The 16,800-nt window shown below is 44.8% G+C and overlaps 1 protein-coding gene across 2 annotated transcripts in view; it reads left to right on the top strand.

The window, feature by feature from the left end:
* The first annotated feature begins 3,374 nt into the window (after positions 1-3,374).
* Positions 3,375-16,800, top strand: part of LOC122564534 (phosphatidylinositol-3-phosphatase SAC1-like) — a 65,302-nt gene continuing 51,876 nt past the window's right edge. For both annotated transcript variants that reach the window (XM_043719586.2, XM_043719585.2), the window contains exon 1: positions 3,375-3,423. In XM_043719586.2, coding sequence (XP_043575521.1) covers positions 3,392-3,423 — 32 coding nt within the window. In that variant the 5' untranslated portion in view covers positions 3,375-3,391. The remainder of the gene's footprint in view (positions 3,424-16,800) is intronic.

Below are 16,800 nucleotides of genomic sequence, written 5' to 3'. Positions count from 1 at the left end.
TGTCAGTTTGTACGAGAGGGCATAACTACAGATTGAGGGGTGATAGATTTAAGACAGATGTCAGAGGCAGGTTCTTTATGCAGAGAGTGGTAAGGGCGTGGAATGCCCTACCTGCTAATGTAGTCAACTCAGCCACATTAAACAATTAAACAATCCTTAGATAAGCACATGGATGATTTTAGAATAGTGTGGGGGGGGACGAGCTGAGAGTAGTTCACAGGTCGACGCAACATTGAGGGCAAAGGGCTGTATTGTTCTTTGTTCTAACCACTGAGCCACTGTGCCACCCCAAAGGGTGGGATGAGTTTAGTTTGGGATTATGTTCAGGGTGGACTGGTTGGACCGGTCTGTTTCCATGCTGTATGACTATAAATTAATTTTCAGGATTAGGCCTTCCCAAAGTGGGATTTGAGACCAAATTTAGGGTCGTGAGCTAAAGTTTTGAGATCACGATATTGAACGTAATAATGGCCACTACGGATGTCAGACCAAATTATAACAGCTGAGCTCCCAGTTTAACAGACCCTCATTGAGGTGCTAGACAATATTCAAGTGTCAAAAATGGAGTCACGGGGGAAACGTTTGGGAAATGTTGATCTTGCAGCACCACCATCACGAAGGACAAACAATCATCACCTCCCAAGTTCCCCTTCCAGGTTACACATGACATTGTCTTAAAACATACGGCTGTTTGTTAATTATCACCAGACATTCTCTACCAAACACAATGAACATGATTTTCACACGTGCTGGATAGTGAAGGGGCATCGTGTACATTATCAACCTCACTCTTGTCCTTACCTATCTTGGTCCAATGCTGAGACAGGACTAGACACTTGGAGATAGATGTGAATGAGTAGACAACCAATACATCCTCTCTGTCATTTTGAGCTCTCAGCACTCCAGAAACTGAACTAAAATATTGTAGCTAAAGAGCAGATAAGCGTCTGGGAATTCTGTGGTGAGTAACTCACCTTCTGACGCCCCAAAACGTGTCCACCATCTACAAGGGACAAGTCAGGACAGAAATACTCCCCACTTGCCTGGATGAGTGCAGCCTCAAACAGTCAAGAAGCTTCGCACCATCCAGGACAAAGCAGCCTGCTTGATGGTCACCACGTTCACCAACTTCAGCATCCAATCCCCACACCAGTGGGAATAAAAAGTGGGTGCCTATCAAATTTGCGCTGCCTGTTTGTGCCTGATAACCCTGCATGTTCTATGAGCCACAGCGCATGGGAAATTTTCTAGATAAACCTACTGAGGTCTGCTGTCACTCAAGGCACAGTCTGATACTTGCAGAGACTCACACGTCCATTTAGCTACTGTTTTGCCATGCAAGGTTTGTAGCTCAGGGTGCAGGTTTGCTCGCTGAGTTGTCGGTTTGATATCCAGACGTTTCATTACCAGGCTCGGTAACTGTTTTGCCATGAAAATTGCTATTACAGGTTTTTAAAAAAATCTTTCATGGAATGAGAACTAATGTCCTTCAGGGAAGGAAATCTACCATCCATATCTGTTTTGGCCTACATATGACTTCAGACTACTGAGACCAGAAGACATTAGAACAGAAATGGGCCATTCAGCCCATCAAATCTGCTCCACCATTTAAATGAGGTCATCACTGATTTGAAAATAGAATCGTAGAGTAATTTGGCATGGAAACAAACTAAACTAGTCCCATTTGTCTGTGTTTGGCTCACATCCCTCTAAGCGTTTTCAATCACATACATGTCTAATTGTCTTTTAAATGTTGTAATTGTACCTGCAGCTACCACTTCCTCAGGAAGTTCATTGCTTATATACACCACCCTCTGTGTGAAAAGACTGCATCTCAGGTCCCTTTTAAATCTTACCCTTCCCACCTTAAACATATGCCCTCGAAAATTCCCAGTGGGGAAGCAGGCCATTTGGCCCATGGAGTCCACATCAACCCTCCGAAGAGCATCTCACCCAGACCCATCCTCATAATCCTGAATTTCCCATGGCTAACCCACCCAGGGGGAGACACAACACCCGGGGGGGGGAGGGGGGGGGGTGAGGGAGAGAGAGACACAACACCCTGCACATCCCTAGACACTATGGCCAATTTAGCATGGTCAATCCACCTGACCTGCATAACATTGGACTGTGGGAGCAAACTGGAGTACCTGGAGAAAACCCACAGACAGTCGCCTGAGGTTGGAATCAAACCCAGTTCCTTGATACTGTGAGGCAGCAATGCTAACCATTCTAGTTTTGGATGACCCTACCCCAGGACAGAGACCTTGGCTATTCACCTTATCTATGCCCCTAATGTTTTTATAAACTTCTAAAGTCAACCCTCAATCTCTTGCACACCAGTGAAAAAGGTCACAGCCTACCAGCCTCGCCTTATAACTGAAACCTACCATTCCTGCTAACATCCTGGTAAGTCTTTCCGAACCTTCTCCAATTTAATAAAATGTGCACAGTACTCCAAACTCCACTTTCCCATAGTCCTTGATTCCCTCATTGATTTAAAATCTGTTTACCTAAGCCTTAAACACACCACATCCTCCACCACCGACACTCAGTCGCAGCAGTGTGTACCATCTACAAGATGCACTTCAGAAATTCACCGAAGATCCTTGGACAGCACCTTCCAAACCCCCAACCACTTCCATCTAGAAGGACAAGGGCAGCAGATACATGGGAACACCACCCCCTGCAAGTTCTCCTCCCAGCCACTCACCATCCTGACCTGGAAATATATTGCCGTTCCTTCAGTGTTGCTGGGTCAAAATCCTGGAATACCCTCCCTGAGGGCATCGTGGGTCAACCCACAGCAGGAGGACAGCCAGTGGTTCAAGAAGGCAGCTCACCCCCACCTTCTCAAGGGGCAGCTAGGGACGGGCAATAAATGTTGGGCCCAGCCAGTGATGCCCATGTCCCACAAAATGGATAAATAAAGTTTGTGACCCAGACTGTGCTGGAAAGAATTCCAGATTCACTCCCCTGAGAGAGGAAATTCCTATTTACCTCTGTCTGAATTGTGAGGATCCCCTGATCCTGAGATTATTCCCTCTGTTACCAGACTCTCCCAAAAGGGAACAAAAAAGACAACTTTAATTCCCCACAAAGTGACTAATTGACCTTTAACTATCCTCTGGGTCAAATGCAGGGCCAGTGGCGTCCACATCCCCACAAACAAATACATTGAACACCCTGAAAAACACCAACAAACACACACGGTGAATTATTGGGTAAAAATTGCAGTAATTCCCCAAAACACTGGGGGGGGGGAGGGGAGGGTACAACAACAACTCAGCCCCACTCCCAGAGCGGAACTTCCGGTCCCTGGGCCCGGGTCAGGGGTCTACGCTGACGTCAACGCGGGGAGTTCAGAGGTCAGGCCGGCGGTGGCGGGAAGATGGCGGCGGCCGCGTATGAGAATCTGAAACTGTGAGTGTCCCCGGGGGGGGAGAGAGAGAGACACAAGACCCGGGGGGGGTGGGTGAGGGAGAGACAGACAAGACCCGGGGGGGGGGACAGACAAGACCCGGGGGGGGGGGGACAGACAAGACCCGGGGGGGGGGGGAGACAGACAAGACCCGGGGGGGGGGGACAGACAAGACCCGGGGGACAGACAAGACCCGGGGGGGGGGGACAGACAAGACCCGGGGGGGGGGGGACAGACAAGACCCGGGGGGGGGGGACAGACAAGACCCGGGGGAGGGAGAGAGAGAGACAAGACCCGGGGGGGGGGGAGGAGGAGGAGGAGAGAGACAAGACCCGGGGGGGGGGGGAGAAAGAGAGAGAGACAAGACGGGGGGAGAGAGAGACAAGACGGGGGGAGAGAGAGACAAGACCCGGGGGGGGGGGAGGGAGAGAGAGAGACAAGACCCGGGGGGGGGGGAGGGAGAGAGAGAGACAAGACCCGGGGGGGGGGGAGGGAGAGAGAGAGACAAGACCCGGGGGGGGGGGGAGGGAGAGAGAGAGACAAGACCGGGGGGGGGGGGGGAGAGAGAGAGAGAGAGAGACAAGACCGGGGGGGGAGACACAAGACCCGGGGGGGGGGGGAGAGACACAAGACCCGGGGGGGGGGGGGGGTAGAGAGAGACAAGACCCGGGGGGGGGGGGGGGGGGAGAGAGAGACAAGACCCGGGGGGGGGAGAAGAGAGAGAGACAAGACCCGGGGGGGGGGGGGAGAGAAGAGAGAGAGACAAGACCCAGGGGGGGGGGGAAGAGAGAGACAGAAGACCCGGCCGGGGGGGGGGGGAGAGAGAGAGAGAGACAAGACCTGGGGGGAAGACAACACCCGGGGTTGGGGGGGAAGGGAGAGACAACACCCGGTGGGGATGGAGAGACAATACCCTGGGAGTAGGGGTGTGTAGACACAACATCCAGGGGTGGGGGGGAGAGAGAGGGCGAGACAACACCCGGGGGGGGTACAGAGATGCAACACCCAGGAGTGGTTGGGGTGAGAGACAGAGGGACGCACCCGGGGAGGGGGTGGCACTGGGGGGGGGGGGGGCATATGGTGGATTTGATGGAAGGTTGAGAGCCTGAACCTGGGAGGGGTGTGCGTGAGGAGACAGAGATGAGAGACGGGGGGATTGCATGGGATGCTGTTTGTAGTTTATTTGTTTCTAGAGCAAGAGGCCAAGTTCAGGTTTCTGCCAGGAGTGAGGTGATCCCCCAATCGAGGGAGCGTGAGAGAGGGGTGATTTCCCCAACTGTTGGCGGGGGTTGAACCCCTAGTTGAGGGAGAGAGAAAGGGGAGTGATCCCCCAACTGAGGGAGAGAGAGAGAGAGACAGGGAAGCTGGTCCTCTTTCTCTCTCTTTCCCCTCTCAAATCAATAAATAGAATTGGAGAGATTTAGGGCCAGGATTCCAAAGATCAGGACTCAGGCAATTGAAAGCATGATCCCAGTAGTATAACAATTAAAATCACATCTACTTCAGGGGCCAGGATTAGAAGAGTTTTGATATTTCAGAATTATAGGATTGGGGAGATTTAGAGATAATGAAGGTGAGGGTATAGATGAATTTGAAAGCAAGAATGCGAAGTTCAAAAGTAAGATGCTTAATGGGCAACTGGAGTGCATGGAGTGGTTAGAAGACAGAATTGGGAGTTATCACCAGGGTGGCATGTTTATGCAGGCTGGGACGTGGAAGTGTTTTGGATCGCCTCAATGAAAGTGCCAAAGTCTTGTTCATTTTATGATAGATTATGATGATGTTACACAAGGTGTCGTCATGTCTGCTATAAGTTCCCCTTCAGATAAAAAGTGAAAGAACTGCAAGGTGTATTAATCTTTAGATTTTAAATCCCTAATGAGACTAGTGATGGTTAATTGGATATACTCCAGTTTCGCCCTTGATAAGTTATTTTAAAATTTGTTTTTGGGTGTAGGCAATACTGATTTGGTAGCATTTAAGAGTTGAGTGACCTGTGGACCAGGTTGCTGGTGAGTCAGTTGAAATTTTCATAACACTGACAGTTTACATTGTTGGCATTGCTTTCTGAATCAGGCCACAGATTTATTGAATTTAGCTTTGAAACTTGTGAGAGCAAACACTGAATCAAGGTTGCATGTTCAGTTTCACAGGCACTGCATGACTTACTTAGTTTTGTAGTCTTTAGGTGTCTTAAGAAACAAAATCCCAGATAAAAGCCTCTGATGGGAGAGTAGCACAGAATATTTTCTCTTTTTGGTGCTGGTTATTTCGCTGACATGAGAGGTGGCAATGGCATTATGGTCATCTCACTGAGCTAGTAAACCAGAGACCCGCATGAATGTTCTGGGGACATGGGATCAAATCCCACCGTAGCAGTTGCTGAAATTCAGTATAAATCTGGAGTTAAGAGCTAATTTAAGGGTCGCCGTGTAAACGTTGTCAAAGCATTCGGAGTGCAAATATGCCTACATGTGACTCCAGACGACCAACACAATGCCCACAATCCATATAAGAATGAGGAAATTGCCTCAATGTAGAATCAACTCTTTAAAAAAATGTTCTTGGAACGTGGGCATGGTCGACCGCTCACTGCTTGAAGGCAGTGAGTCACCTTCTAGATACAACTGAGTGACTTGCTCAGCCAGTTCAGGGAGTAGTGAAGCATCAGATACAGTTTTTTGGAGAATGGTCATTGGACCTGGCAGTTGCTGCCAGACCTGCTGAGTTTCTCCAGCAAGTTCTGTTTTTGTCTCAGATTTCCAGCATCCATAATTCTTCGTTTTATTTTATTACGTAAGTGTGGGTACTGGGGTATCCTTTTGATTAAACTGGAACTTGGATGATGGGTTTTCGTCTCTAAATGATATTGATGCACTGGATAAAAGCAAATTACTGTGGATGCTGGAATCTGAAAACAAAAAGAGAAGATGCTGGAAAAGCTCAGCAGGTCTGGCAGCATCTGTAAGGAGAGAAAAGAGCTGATGTTTCGAGTCTAATTGACCCTTTGTCGCAGCTTGACAACATCAGACTGCATATAAACAGAATGAGGACTATATTAAGATATTTTGGAGCTGATCGCAAGTTAAACCAGTGGAAATCTATATGACTGTCAGTATACGTGGACGTATATCAGTTGATCAAGATGTTTCATTCTCATTGCTGATACCTGTTAGTTTATTTATGTGGTTTCATTAATTCATTAGGAGCAGGAGTAGGCCATGAAAAGATCATATCAGATTTTGCCACTTTGGATGACTGGCTAGTTTGCTTGTTCTGGGATAGTGATTGTGAGACCTCTGTGGAGAGGTGAATACAAAAGTTAAGGCTGACTTTCCAGAGCGAGACTAAGGGATTGCTGATCTGATTGAGGTGTCATCTTTTAGATGAGAGATTAATTGGAGTCTGCCTCCTCAAAAGGAGAAAAAAGATCCTGGACTCCATTTCAAAGAGGTCTGACATGGATGGGAATTCTCTGTTGACCCAACATCATTTATTCCAGAAATCTAATTTTCAATCAGAATGTTATCTGATCGTTATCACGTTGTTTCATGGATGCTTGCTGTGTGAACATTGAGTGCTGTGTATCCTACGTTATACCTGTCTCCAGACTTCAGAAATATTTCATTGTTTGTAGAGCACTTTGCGATATCTTGAGATTGTGATAAGTGCTATATTAATGCAAATCTTTTTAAAAGGAAAGTGTCTCGACTGAATCTTGTCTGACACTCGTGCTGGTGTGGAGTTAGATGGCATTGCTTTTTGCCTAAGCAGCGATGTTTAAATGTGATGTTTGTGAACAAATGCATTTGTGTGGTTACTTCACTATGGCGTGAGAACTATTGTGAAATTACATGATACTGTCACTTTGTTAAACGTCTGTCACATTTGATCATTCAAGCCAAAATTTGATGAAATCAATGCGCCAGGATTGCTTGAGTTGGATGATGTGAGGCACAAACTACATTTGAGAAGCAGCTATTGAATAATTCACCAGTGATATTGGAAATAGATCAATCCTGACTCAGTTATTAGGGAGAACTTTGTTCAGCCCATAGGTTGGACTCCTGGAATTTTCATTGATTACCCTCCCTGTTTCAAGGCCACTTCTTTGCAACATCAGCTTGGACATCACCATGGGGTTCGCTTATGTAAAACAGTTGTGCACTTTGACAATGTTTTAATACTGAACTAGCTTCATTGTTGGTCTCTATAATGAATGAAAACGAATTATCTCTAGCAATATTTGATACTAACTGTGGTGTCACAGATGTGCTTTTGTGTTTTGATCTCTCTGCTCTCTACTTCATTGCACAACTGAGGAAAGCAGGCAGAAGTGGGTACTGCAGATGCTGGAGATTAGCATCAAGATTAGAGTAGTGCTGGAAAAGCACAGCAGGTCAGGCAGCATCTGAGGAGCAGGAAAAACCGATGTTTTGGGCAAAAGCCCTTCATCAGGATTGTTTCTGAAACATCGATTTTTCAACTGAGGAAAGCAGTCAGTTCTTGGGTCTTGCTGCAGTGCTAGATGGGATGGAATGATCAAATGAGTTGCCTGAATATCCGCTTTGATTTCCTGCTTATTGTTTTAACCTAATTGAAATTGAGAGCTCTGCAGTGAGCCTTATACAGGGCAGAACTCATGCAGAAACAGTATTCATTTTCTACAATTTGAACTGAAACTATGGAGAACAGGAGGGGAGGATGAACACTCAGTAGCACAGACGAAGAGGTGGGTACTGAGATGGTTCTTAAAGGAAGTGGAGAGGCTGTGAGGATTTCAGGGTGTGGAAGCGGGACTGAAACACAGCAAGTGTTGCCACTAATCTCTACAAAAGCTGCTGCATCTTTGGGCAGCTCAGTTTAAATATCTTCTGTTCTGAGTCCGTTAATTCTCTCATTCCTTTCATTATGGTTAAAAAGTTATGCTTCAGTTATACAGGATACTGATGAGACCACATCTGGAGTATTGTGTACAATATTGGTTGTCTTATTTAAGGAAGGATTCAAATGTGTTGGCAGCAGTTCAGAGAATGTTTATTGGATTCATGCCTAGAATGGGTGGGTTGTCTTATGAGGAAAGGTTGGACAGGTTAGGCTTAAAATCTTTATTTTAAATTAAACCTATTGTTTCTAATCAACCTGTTCAGAGTTTGTTATTCTAACTCTGGAGCAGGTGGGACTGGAACCTGAGCCTCCTGATCCAATGTTAGGGATGTTACACAAGAGGGTCTCCCTTTTAGGGTTGTATATCCACTAGACCTCAGAGGAATAACACATGATTTGATTATAATTTATAAAGGTCCTGAGGAGACTTGACAGATCAGATGGGGAGGGATGCATCCCCTTTTGGTAGAAAGGAAAACTAGAGATCACTTATAACCCCATGAATCCACTGGGAAGAAAGAGACCCCAACACCAGCGTCCCTGACCAGGCCAACATTCCCAGCATTGCCGCATTTGATCAACTGCGATGGGCTGGGCACATCATCCCCGTGACTGACACAACACTCCCCAGTAGGTGCACTCCTTCCAGCTCTGAAACGGTAGGTGAGGCCTCAGGTGGACAGAGGAAGCACTTCAGGGATACCCTCAAGGCCTCACTGGGGAAATGTGGCATTCCCACAGACATCTGGGAATCAGTGGCCAGAAACCGTCCAAAGTGGAGGAGCATCTGGGAAGGCACCGAGTACCTCTAGACTTGCCATCGGGAAAATGCGGAAGCCAGGAGAAAACAGAGTAAGGAGCACACCTTCACCCCACCTATCCCTTCCCATGACCACCTTCTGCCCCAAGTGTAACAGAACCTGCAGAAGCCGCATCGATCTGTACAGCCACTCACAGACGCACCGAGAGCAGAGGAGAGTCATCCTTATCTGCAAGGGGCAGCCAATGGTGGTGATATGATGACCAGATGGGAATGTGGAGTTGAAGTTCCAAACAGGTTAACAATGATCTTACCGAATGGCTGAATTGTCCACCTCTACTCCCAGTTCATTCCCGAGTTCGCAGAGCAAAGCAAATCTGTGTTTTGATCGATTATATCACATTGCTGTTGGAATTTGGAGTTTGCATCGTTGGTGATACACAGTTGTTGAGTGATGTGCTGCAATAAGAGGACTCTGAAGCATGTGTTTACTATCTGCATGACGCAGTGCAGATATTTACCAAAGATCTTCACCTTCTAAACCCACGATCACTTGCATCGAGAAGGACAAGGAAAACAACCACCTGCAAGTTCACTCACCGTTCTGACTTGGAAACATATCACAATTCCTTCACTGGGTCAAAATCTTTGCATTCCTTCCCTAAGAAGATTGTGTACAGACTGCAATGGTTCTAGTAGGTAGCTCATCACCACCTCAAGGAAAGTCAAGGACAGGCAATAAATGCTGGCCGGCCAGCAACGCTCAGGTGGCCTGTGAGAATGTTTTAGAAAAGAGCAACATCACAGATCTTTGTGGTTCTCAAAATGTCCCATAAGACTTGATTAATTCCAAGACCTCGTGGCTGTGGTTTCCATCTAGGAAGCTTTTCAGACATTGTGGAGAACGAATCTGGTGCAAAGATGGAGTGGAAATCTGTCTGGATAGATTGATCATAAGTTACACATCAGTACACCATTAACTTTGACATCTTTAAACGAAATGTTCTAATGGAAAAGCAGATTAATTTTATGTCTAAAATACCCATTCAATTCCTGGTAAACATGAATTTGATACTGGGTTACACATTTGCCATTAATACTGCTCGCAAACAGACAATGAAATGAAAATAAAGTAACCTGATACCCATGTGGGCAACTTAACAATCATCTGCTTTCATAAATAATACATTTCAACAATGGACCTCAGCTATTTTAGAGTACAGCAACTTGACATTCTGATAGTTGGACTGTCCATAAGAGCATTTAAAAAAAAAAGAGATGGAAAGGTCATTCAGTCCTTCCAGGAGAATGTGAGGACTGCGGATGCTGGAGGTCAGAGTCAAAAAGTGTGGTGCTGGAAAAGCACAGCTGGTCAGGCAGCATCTGATGAGCAGGAGAGTTGATGTTTTGAGCATAATTCCTTCATCAAGAATGTGGATGTGGACATTCCAGATGAAGAGCTTAAGCTCAAAACTCATGCTCAGGCTGATGTACCTCAAATACACCTTCCTCGTATAAAGTCCCACATCTATTTATCTCTCTCTCTCGAATATATTCAATGATTGAGGATCCACTCTTTGAGTAAATAATTCCAAAGTTTCGCATGCCTCTGAGTAAAGAAATTTGGAGTAATCTCAATCTAATATTGACCCCTCCTCTCCTCCCTCAGTCCGGGGAAGCAACCTCTCAGTAGCTGCCCTCTTTAGATGTTATGTTTCAGTACGATTTCCTCTCGCTCTTTTAAACTCCATGGGATATGGGTCTGGCCTATTCTCTTTCACCTTGTTAAGACAGTCCCCTCATCTTGACACGTTGAGCTTGCTGCTTATGTACTGAGTATAAGACTCAACTCTGAGATCCTGTGCTTATAAGCAGTGATGATATTGGGGAGGTGATACTTTGCTTTAAAAAACAACTGAGGTTATAAAAAGTTAGCCTAAAAATGAGTCATAAAAGAAAATATATCCATTAAAGAAAACCTGCTCCCATGAGTCATGATCGTGAGGACCAGGGTCACAGATTGAAAGTTGTGAGTGAGAGATAGAGATCTAGGTGAGGATGTGAGAGATTGTTTTACACACTCACCTAGAACACAGCCTAGAAGGGGGTGGAAGTGGAGACAATGAATAATTTCAGAAGGAAATTGGATAGACCCTTGAAGGTAATAAACTTTGAGGGACTACAAGGACCAAATGGTATGAGCTACAAATCTATATGGAAAGCAATGGGCCAAATGGCCTCTTGCTGTGATATAATTGAACATAGAACATTACAGCATAGTACAGGCCCTTCAGCCCTCAGTGTTGCGCCAACCTGTGAAAATAATCTGATGCCCATCTAACCTACACTATTCCATTGTTATCCATATGCCCAATGTCCATTTAAATGCCCTTAACATCGGCGAGTCTACTCCTGTTGCAGGCAGGCTGTTCCACAGCCCCTACTACTCTCCGACTGAAGAAACGACCCCAATATCTTTCCTAAATCTATCACCCCTCAATTTAAAGCTATGTCCCCTCGTGTTAGCCTTCACCATCTGAGGAAAAAGGCTCACTGTCCACCCTGATTATCTTACATGTCTCGATTAAGTCACCTCTCAATCTTCTTCTCTCCAATGAAAGCAGTCTCCGTTCCCTCAGCTTTCCTCGTAAGATCTCCCTTCCATACTAGGTAACATCCTGGTAAACCTCCTCTGAGCCCTTTCCAAAGCTTCCACATTCTCCCTATAATGAGGTGACCAGAACTGCATACAATACTCCAGGTGCAGCCTTACCAGTATCTTGTACAGCTGAAGCATGGCCTCGTGGTTCCGAAACTCAATTCCCCTACCAATAAATACCAACACATCGTCTGCCTTCTTAACAACCTTATCAACCTGAGTGACAACTTTCAGGGATTTATGCACCTGGGCACAGATCTCTCTATTCATCTATACTGCCAAGAATTTTACTATTAGCCCAGTACACTGAATTCCTGTTATTTTTTCCAAAGTGAACTACCTCACACTTTTCTGCACTAAACTCCATTTGCCACTTCTCAGCCCAGCTCTGCATCTTATCTATATCCCTCTGGAACCCACAGCATCCTTCGGCACTATTCACAACTCTACCTTAGTGTCATCCACAAATTTACTAACCCATCCTTCTACGCCCACATCCAGATCATTTATAAAAATGACAAACCGCAGTGGCCCCAAAACAGATCCTTGCGGCACACCACTGGTAACCGAGCTCCAGGATGAACATTTCCCATCAACCACCACTGTATTCTTTCAGCTAGCCAATTTCTGATCCAAACCGCTAAATCACCTTCAATCCTGAAACTCTGTATTTTATGCAATAGCCTACCATGTGGAACCTTATCAAATGCCTTACTGATGTCCACATACGACACATCAACCGCTTTACCTTCATCCACCTGTTTTGTTACCTTCCCCGAAGAAGTCAGTAAAGTTAGTGAGGCATGACCTACCCTTCACAAAACCGTGTTGACCTAATCAACCTGTTCCTTTCCAGATGATTATAAATCCTATCTCTTATAACCTTATCCAATACCTTACCCACAACCGAAGTAAGGCTCACTAGCTTATGATTACCCGGGTTGTCCCAATTCCCCTTAAACAAGGGAACATTTGCTGTCCTCCAGTCTTCTGGCACTATTCCTGTCGACAATGATGACAAAGATCGAAACCAAATGCTTTGCAATCTCCTGCCTGTCTTCCCAGAGAATCTGAGGATAAATCCTGTCTGGCCCAGGGATCTTGACTATTTTCAGATCTTCCAAAATTGCTAAAACCACCTGAATTCCATTTAATCTTGGAGCCTGTATCTCCATATTCTCACTAATATTGCCCTTTTCCAATGTGAATACTGACGAAAAGTATTCATTAAGTACTTCCCCTCTGTCCTCAGATTCCACACACAACTTCCCACTACTATCTTTGGCCCTAATCTTACTCTAGTCATTCTTTTATTCCTGATATACCAATAGAAGGCCTTAGGGTTTTCCTTGATCCTACCTACCAACAACTTCTCATGTCCCCTCCTGGCTGCTCTTAGCCCTCTCTTTCGATCTTTTCTGGCTAACTTATAACTCTCAATCCCCCTAACGGAGCCTTCACGCCTCATCCTCACATAAGCTTCCTTCTTCTTCTTGACAAGTGCTTCAACTTCTTTAGTAAACCATGGCTCCCTCTCTTGACAGTTACCTCCCTGCCTGACAGGAGCTGCACATTTAAAGTGTGCCCATCCCCTGCAGTTTTCTTCCCTATCCTATGCATCGTAAACCTTGTCTAATCGCATCATAATTGCCTTTCCCCCAGTTATACCTCTTTCTCTACAGTATATACCTACCCCTGCCCATTTCTACTGTAAATGTAATGACTCTTAAAAGAGGCAGGGGTGAAAATCACTTACTGCCCAATTGTGAGTGATTACTGCTGTCAAGGTTAGAGTGATGCTGGGAAAGCACAGCAGGTCAGGCAGTGTTCGGGGAGCAGGACAGTTGACATTTTGGGCAAAAGCCCTTCATCAGGAATGATGACTGCTGTGCCTATTCCCTAACGGAGTGGTTTATCATTAGTTTTGTAATAGTTGCATTCAGTGGAACCTAAATCAACAAACACTCCCAAAAGTTGAAGCACCTGTTTACTGGTCAAAATTGTAAATTGTTCAAGCAGCACGCGCAAGTTACAGGCTGCAGCAGCCTTCAATATGCTGCGCCTTTCAAAAGGGTTGGTCACATTTTTGTTGTGAATGTTGCAAGGGACAGCAGCTTTCACTAGTCCCTATTGTTGGTGCTTCAGTTTTGTAATTTGTGCTTCCAAACTTAAGTTTTTAAGCTTTGCAGCTAATTATGTACTGATCGTAATCTCAGCTGGCTCTTGAAGCCCGCTGAAAATGTTTTCACGGTGGATCTAATGACCTTTTTCAAAATAAGCAGCACTGTAAAAACAGTGCAGCTGGTGCGAGTCCCCCAGGTGTTGTAATTTACAATTTTCGCTGCACCATCATTTTGGGATCTATTATCTTAAATACTTTAAGAAGTGATGCATCCTTTGATTGCATATGGGTGTGTGCATGGTTCTGGAGATTTAAGCACAAAATATCAGGCTGATACACCAGTGGACTGCTGGCGCTAGTAGAGGCGCAGTCTCTCAGATGAGACTTTAAGTCGAGGCCTGTCTGTCCCTTCAGGAAGATCACTGATTCCCACATCTTTTACTTCAAAGAGAAAGGGATTTGTATCCTGCCTCATTATTCCTCCCTCCCTCTCTCTCTCTCTCTCTCTCTCTCTCTCTCTCTCTCTCTCTCTCTCTCTCTCTCAACTCCTCAACAACAGACCCTGTGGTCGTTGTCATGTTGCTGTTTATGGGATATTGCTATGCATAAATTGGTTGCCCAATCTATTACGTTGCAACAGGGACTACACATGGAAAGTGCTTCAATGAGTGGAATGTGCTTTGAGCCATCTTGGTATTGTGCAAGGTTTTATATGAACCTTTTCGATAAATATGTAAACAATTAACATTTGAAGACCTCAAAGACCCAGGTCAGGATTCAATAACACAGTGGTGTAGCATTGGCTAATACATCCAGCAATTACTTATAAATTAGTTGGAACATTAGCATTGCATTTATTTCTTTGAAATGCCAAGGAAGGGTGACTTGGATAGGATATTGACTTGTCAGATGGCTAGTGCTAATTATTGTGATTGCTACTCAGACAGGCATGAAGTTCTTTTGTTGATTAAGTGGCTTGGTCTTATTGGGTACCTTTGCTTGATTCCCCGCTGCCATTAATTTTTTAAAAAAATCTGTTCCTTTTAACATTTCGTTGTAACTCAAATGACCAAAGGAATGGATTTGGATGCACTGAGCTATTGTTTGTCCTGTCACTGTGTGATTTCTGAATTTGTAGAAAGTTTGGTATTTGAGAGTGGTGTGTGTCTGTGAAAAATACTTTGTAGCTTATGTCTGACTGATGCTTGTGCGAATCTCAGGTGTTTCTGTCGATGGGGATTGTGTAAGATTGTTCTCCCTTGAAGGTAAAACTAGCTCTTGTAATTCCAACAACCCAATTATCTGGACACTTAAGTGAAAATTATTATCATTGGTTCTGGTTGTCTGCACGTTGTCGTCTTGGAGGCACTCAGTTTAGTCACTATGGATGTGTGTTATACACCAATCATTCACCACTTGCCTAAAACAAATATCATTAAGTATTAATTCACGGTTAAGCAGCTTGTGATCACAATCTGGCTGATTAAAGCTATTTTAAAGGCGTCCAAATTTATCTTTACAATGCAGCGTCTGAGAAGGAAATGATTCTGTGTGGATATTATCGATGTTTTTTAGTTGGAGCCCTGTGTCTTTGATCTCTCAGAATTTGCCTTAACATTTTTTTTAAGTTTTAGTAGAACACTCTGTTGGGATAAATTTAGTGGTTGAGTTTCCATCTTTTTTTTAAAGAGATCGTTTATTCATAAGATGATGTGGGTGTCACTAGTTGGGCCAGCATTGGTTGCCCATCCTTAGTTGCCTCGGAGAATGTGGGAGTGAGTGCTGTTTTAAACTGCTGCAGTCAGTTTGGGGTAGGTAAAGGCACAGCACAATTAGGAATGGTGCACTTTCTAACACCGCAACTCCCTTTGATCAGTTATTTTCTGATCCTTGACAGCAAAGGTTGGCAGATGGTTGCAGGTTATGTGTAAGATGTTTATATTTTGAAGAGTCACACATTTTGATGTTATCTGTCTTTGCCAGGCTTCGCTTAATTTTACACCTACAGTATAAACTTTCAATATTTTATTCATCTCCCAGTCCTTCTGTTTCTCATTCTTCCACGTTGGCTAACCTTGCACGTCTGGCAGTCCTCGAGTGCTCCTTGTGTTTTTATATTTGCTGACGGAGCAGATGATGCTCTCATCGTCTGGGTCTAACTCCTTCAGCGTTTCCATTTGCTCCCATTCCACAACCCCTCCTGCTCACTGTCCTGTTCTCCTGCACTGCCTCATAAATCACTGCACTGCCTCTCTATCTGCGGGTTGGTTGTGTTGCATGTTAAATGTTGTGGCCTGTTTGTGTACAGTCTCCCGTTGGGTGAAACCGACACTGCTACTTGTCACTCTGGCAACACCTCACATATCTTTTCTAGCCATGTGGCTTAAATCCAGAGAAATTGACAGTTACTAGGCTTTTACTGACCTGATATAAGTGAACAGTGTCACACTGAAGCAAGTAGGTAAATTTATCTATTTAGCTGAAAGTGGCAGATAGGACACAGAAATTAGAAGAAGGCAGAAGACAGCCAGAATAATATTGTGAAGCATCCTTTTCCACAGGCGGAAGATACAAAAGTTTGAAAACCAACTGATTCAAAAACAGCTTCTCCTCTGCTCTCAGACTTTTGAACAAACCTCACACATATTAGAGTTGATCTTTCTCTGCACCTTCTTTGTAGCTGTAACAATATATTCTGCCTTCTGTTCTGTTACCCTGGTGTACTTACATATGGTATGAGTTGTCTGGATAGCCACAAAGCAATACTTTTCACTGTATCTGAAGAGGTGTCAATACTCTAATCAACTCAAATCAAAGATGTATTTGCGAGAAAAATCTCAAGCTTGTAGCAAGGAGAAAATATCATAAATTGCTGCATTCTGATCTCTTTCCTGATGCTTAAGAAATAAGGACAATATGCAAAGACGTGTAGAAGACAGAAGAGGTGTAGG

This window comes from Chiloscyllium plagiosum, unplaced genomic scaffold, assembly GCF_037043375.1.
Source record: "Chiloscyllium plagiosum isolate Xiang-an unplaced genomic scaffold, Cpla_swu_hap1 HiC_scaffold_34, whole genome shotgun sequence".
NCBI classification, from domain to species: domain Eukaryota; kingdom Metazoa; phylum Chordata; class Chondrichthyes; order Orectolobiformes; family Hemiscylliidae; genus Chiloscyllium; species Chiloscyllium plagiosum.
Note: the sequence above shows the minus strand (reverse complement) of the source record. Positions and strands in the feature narration are given on the sequence as shown.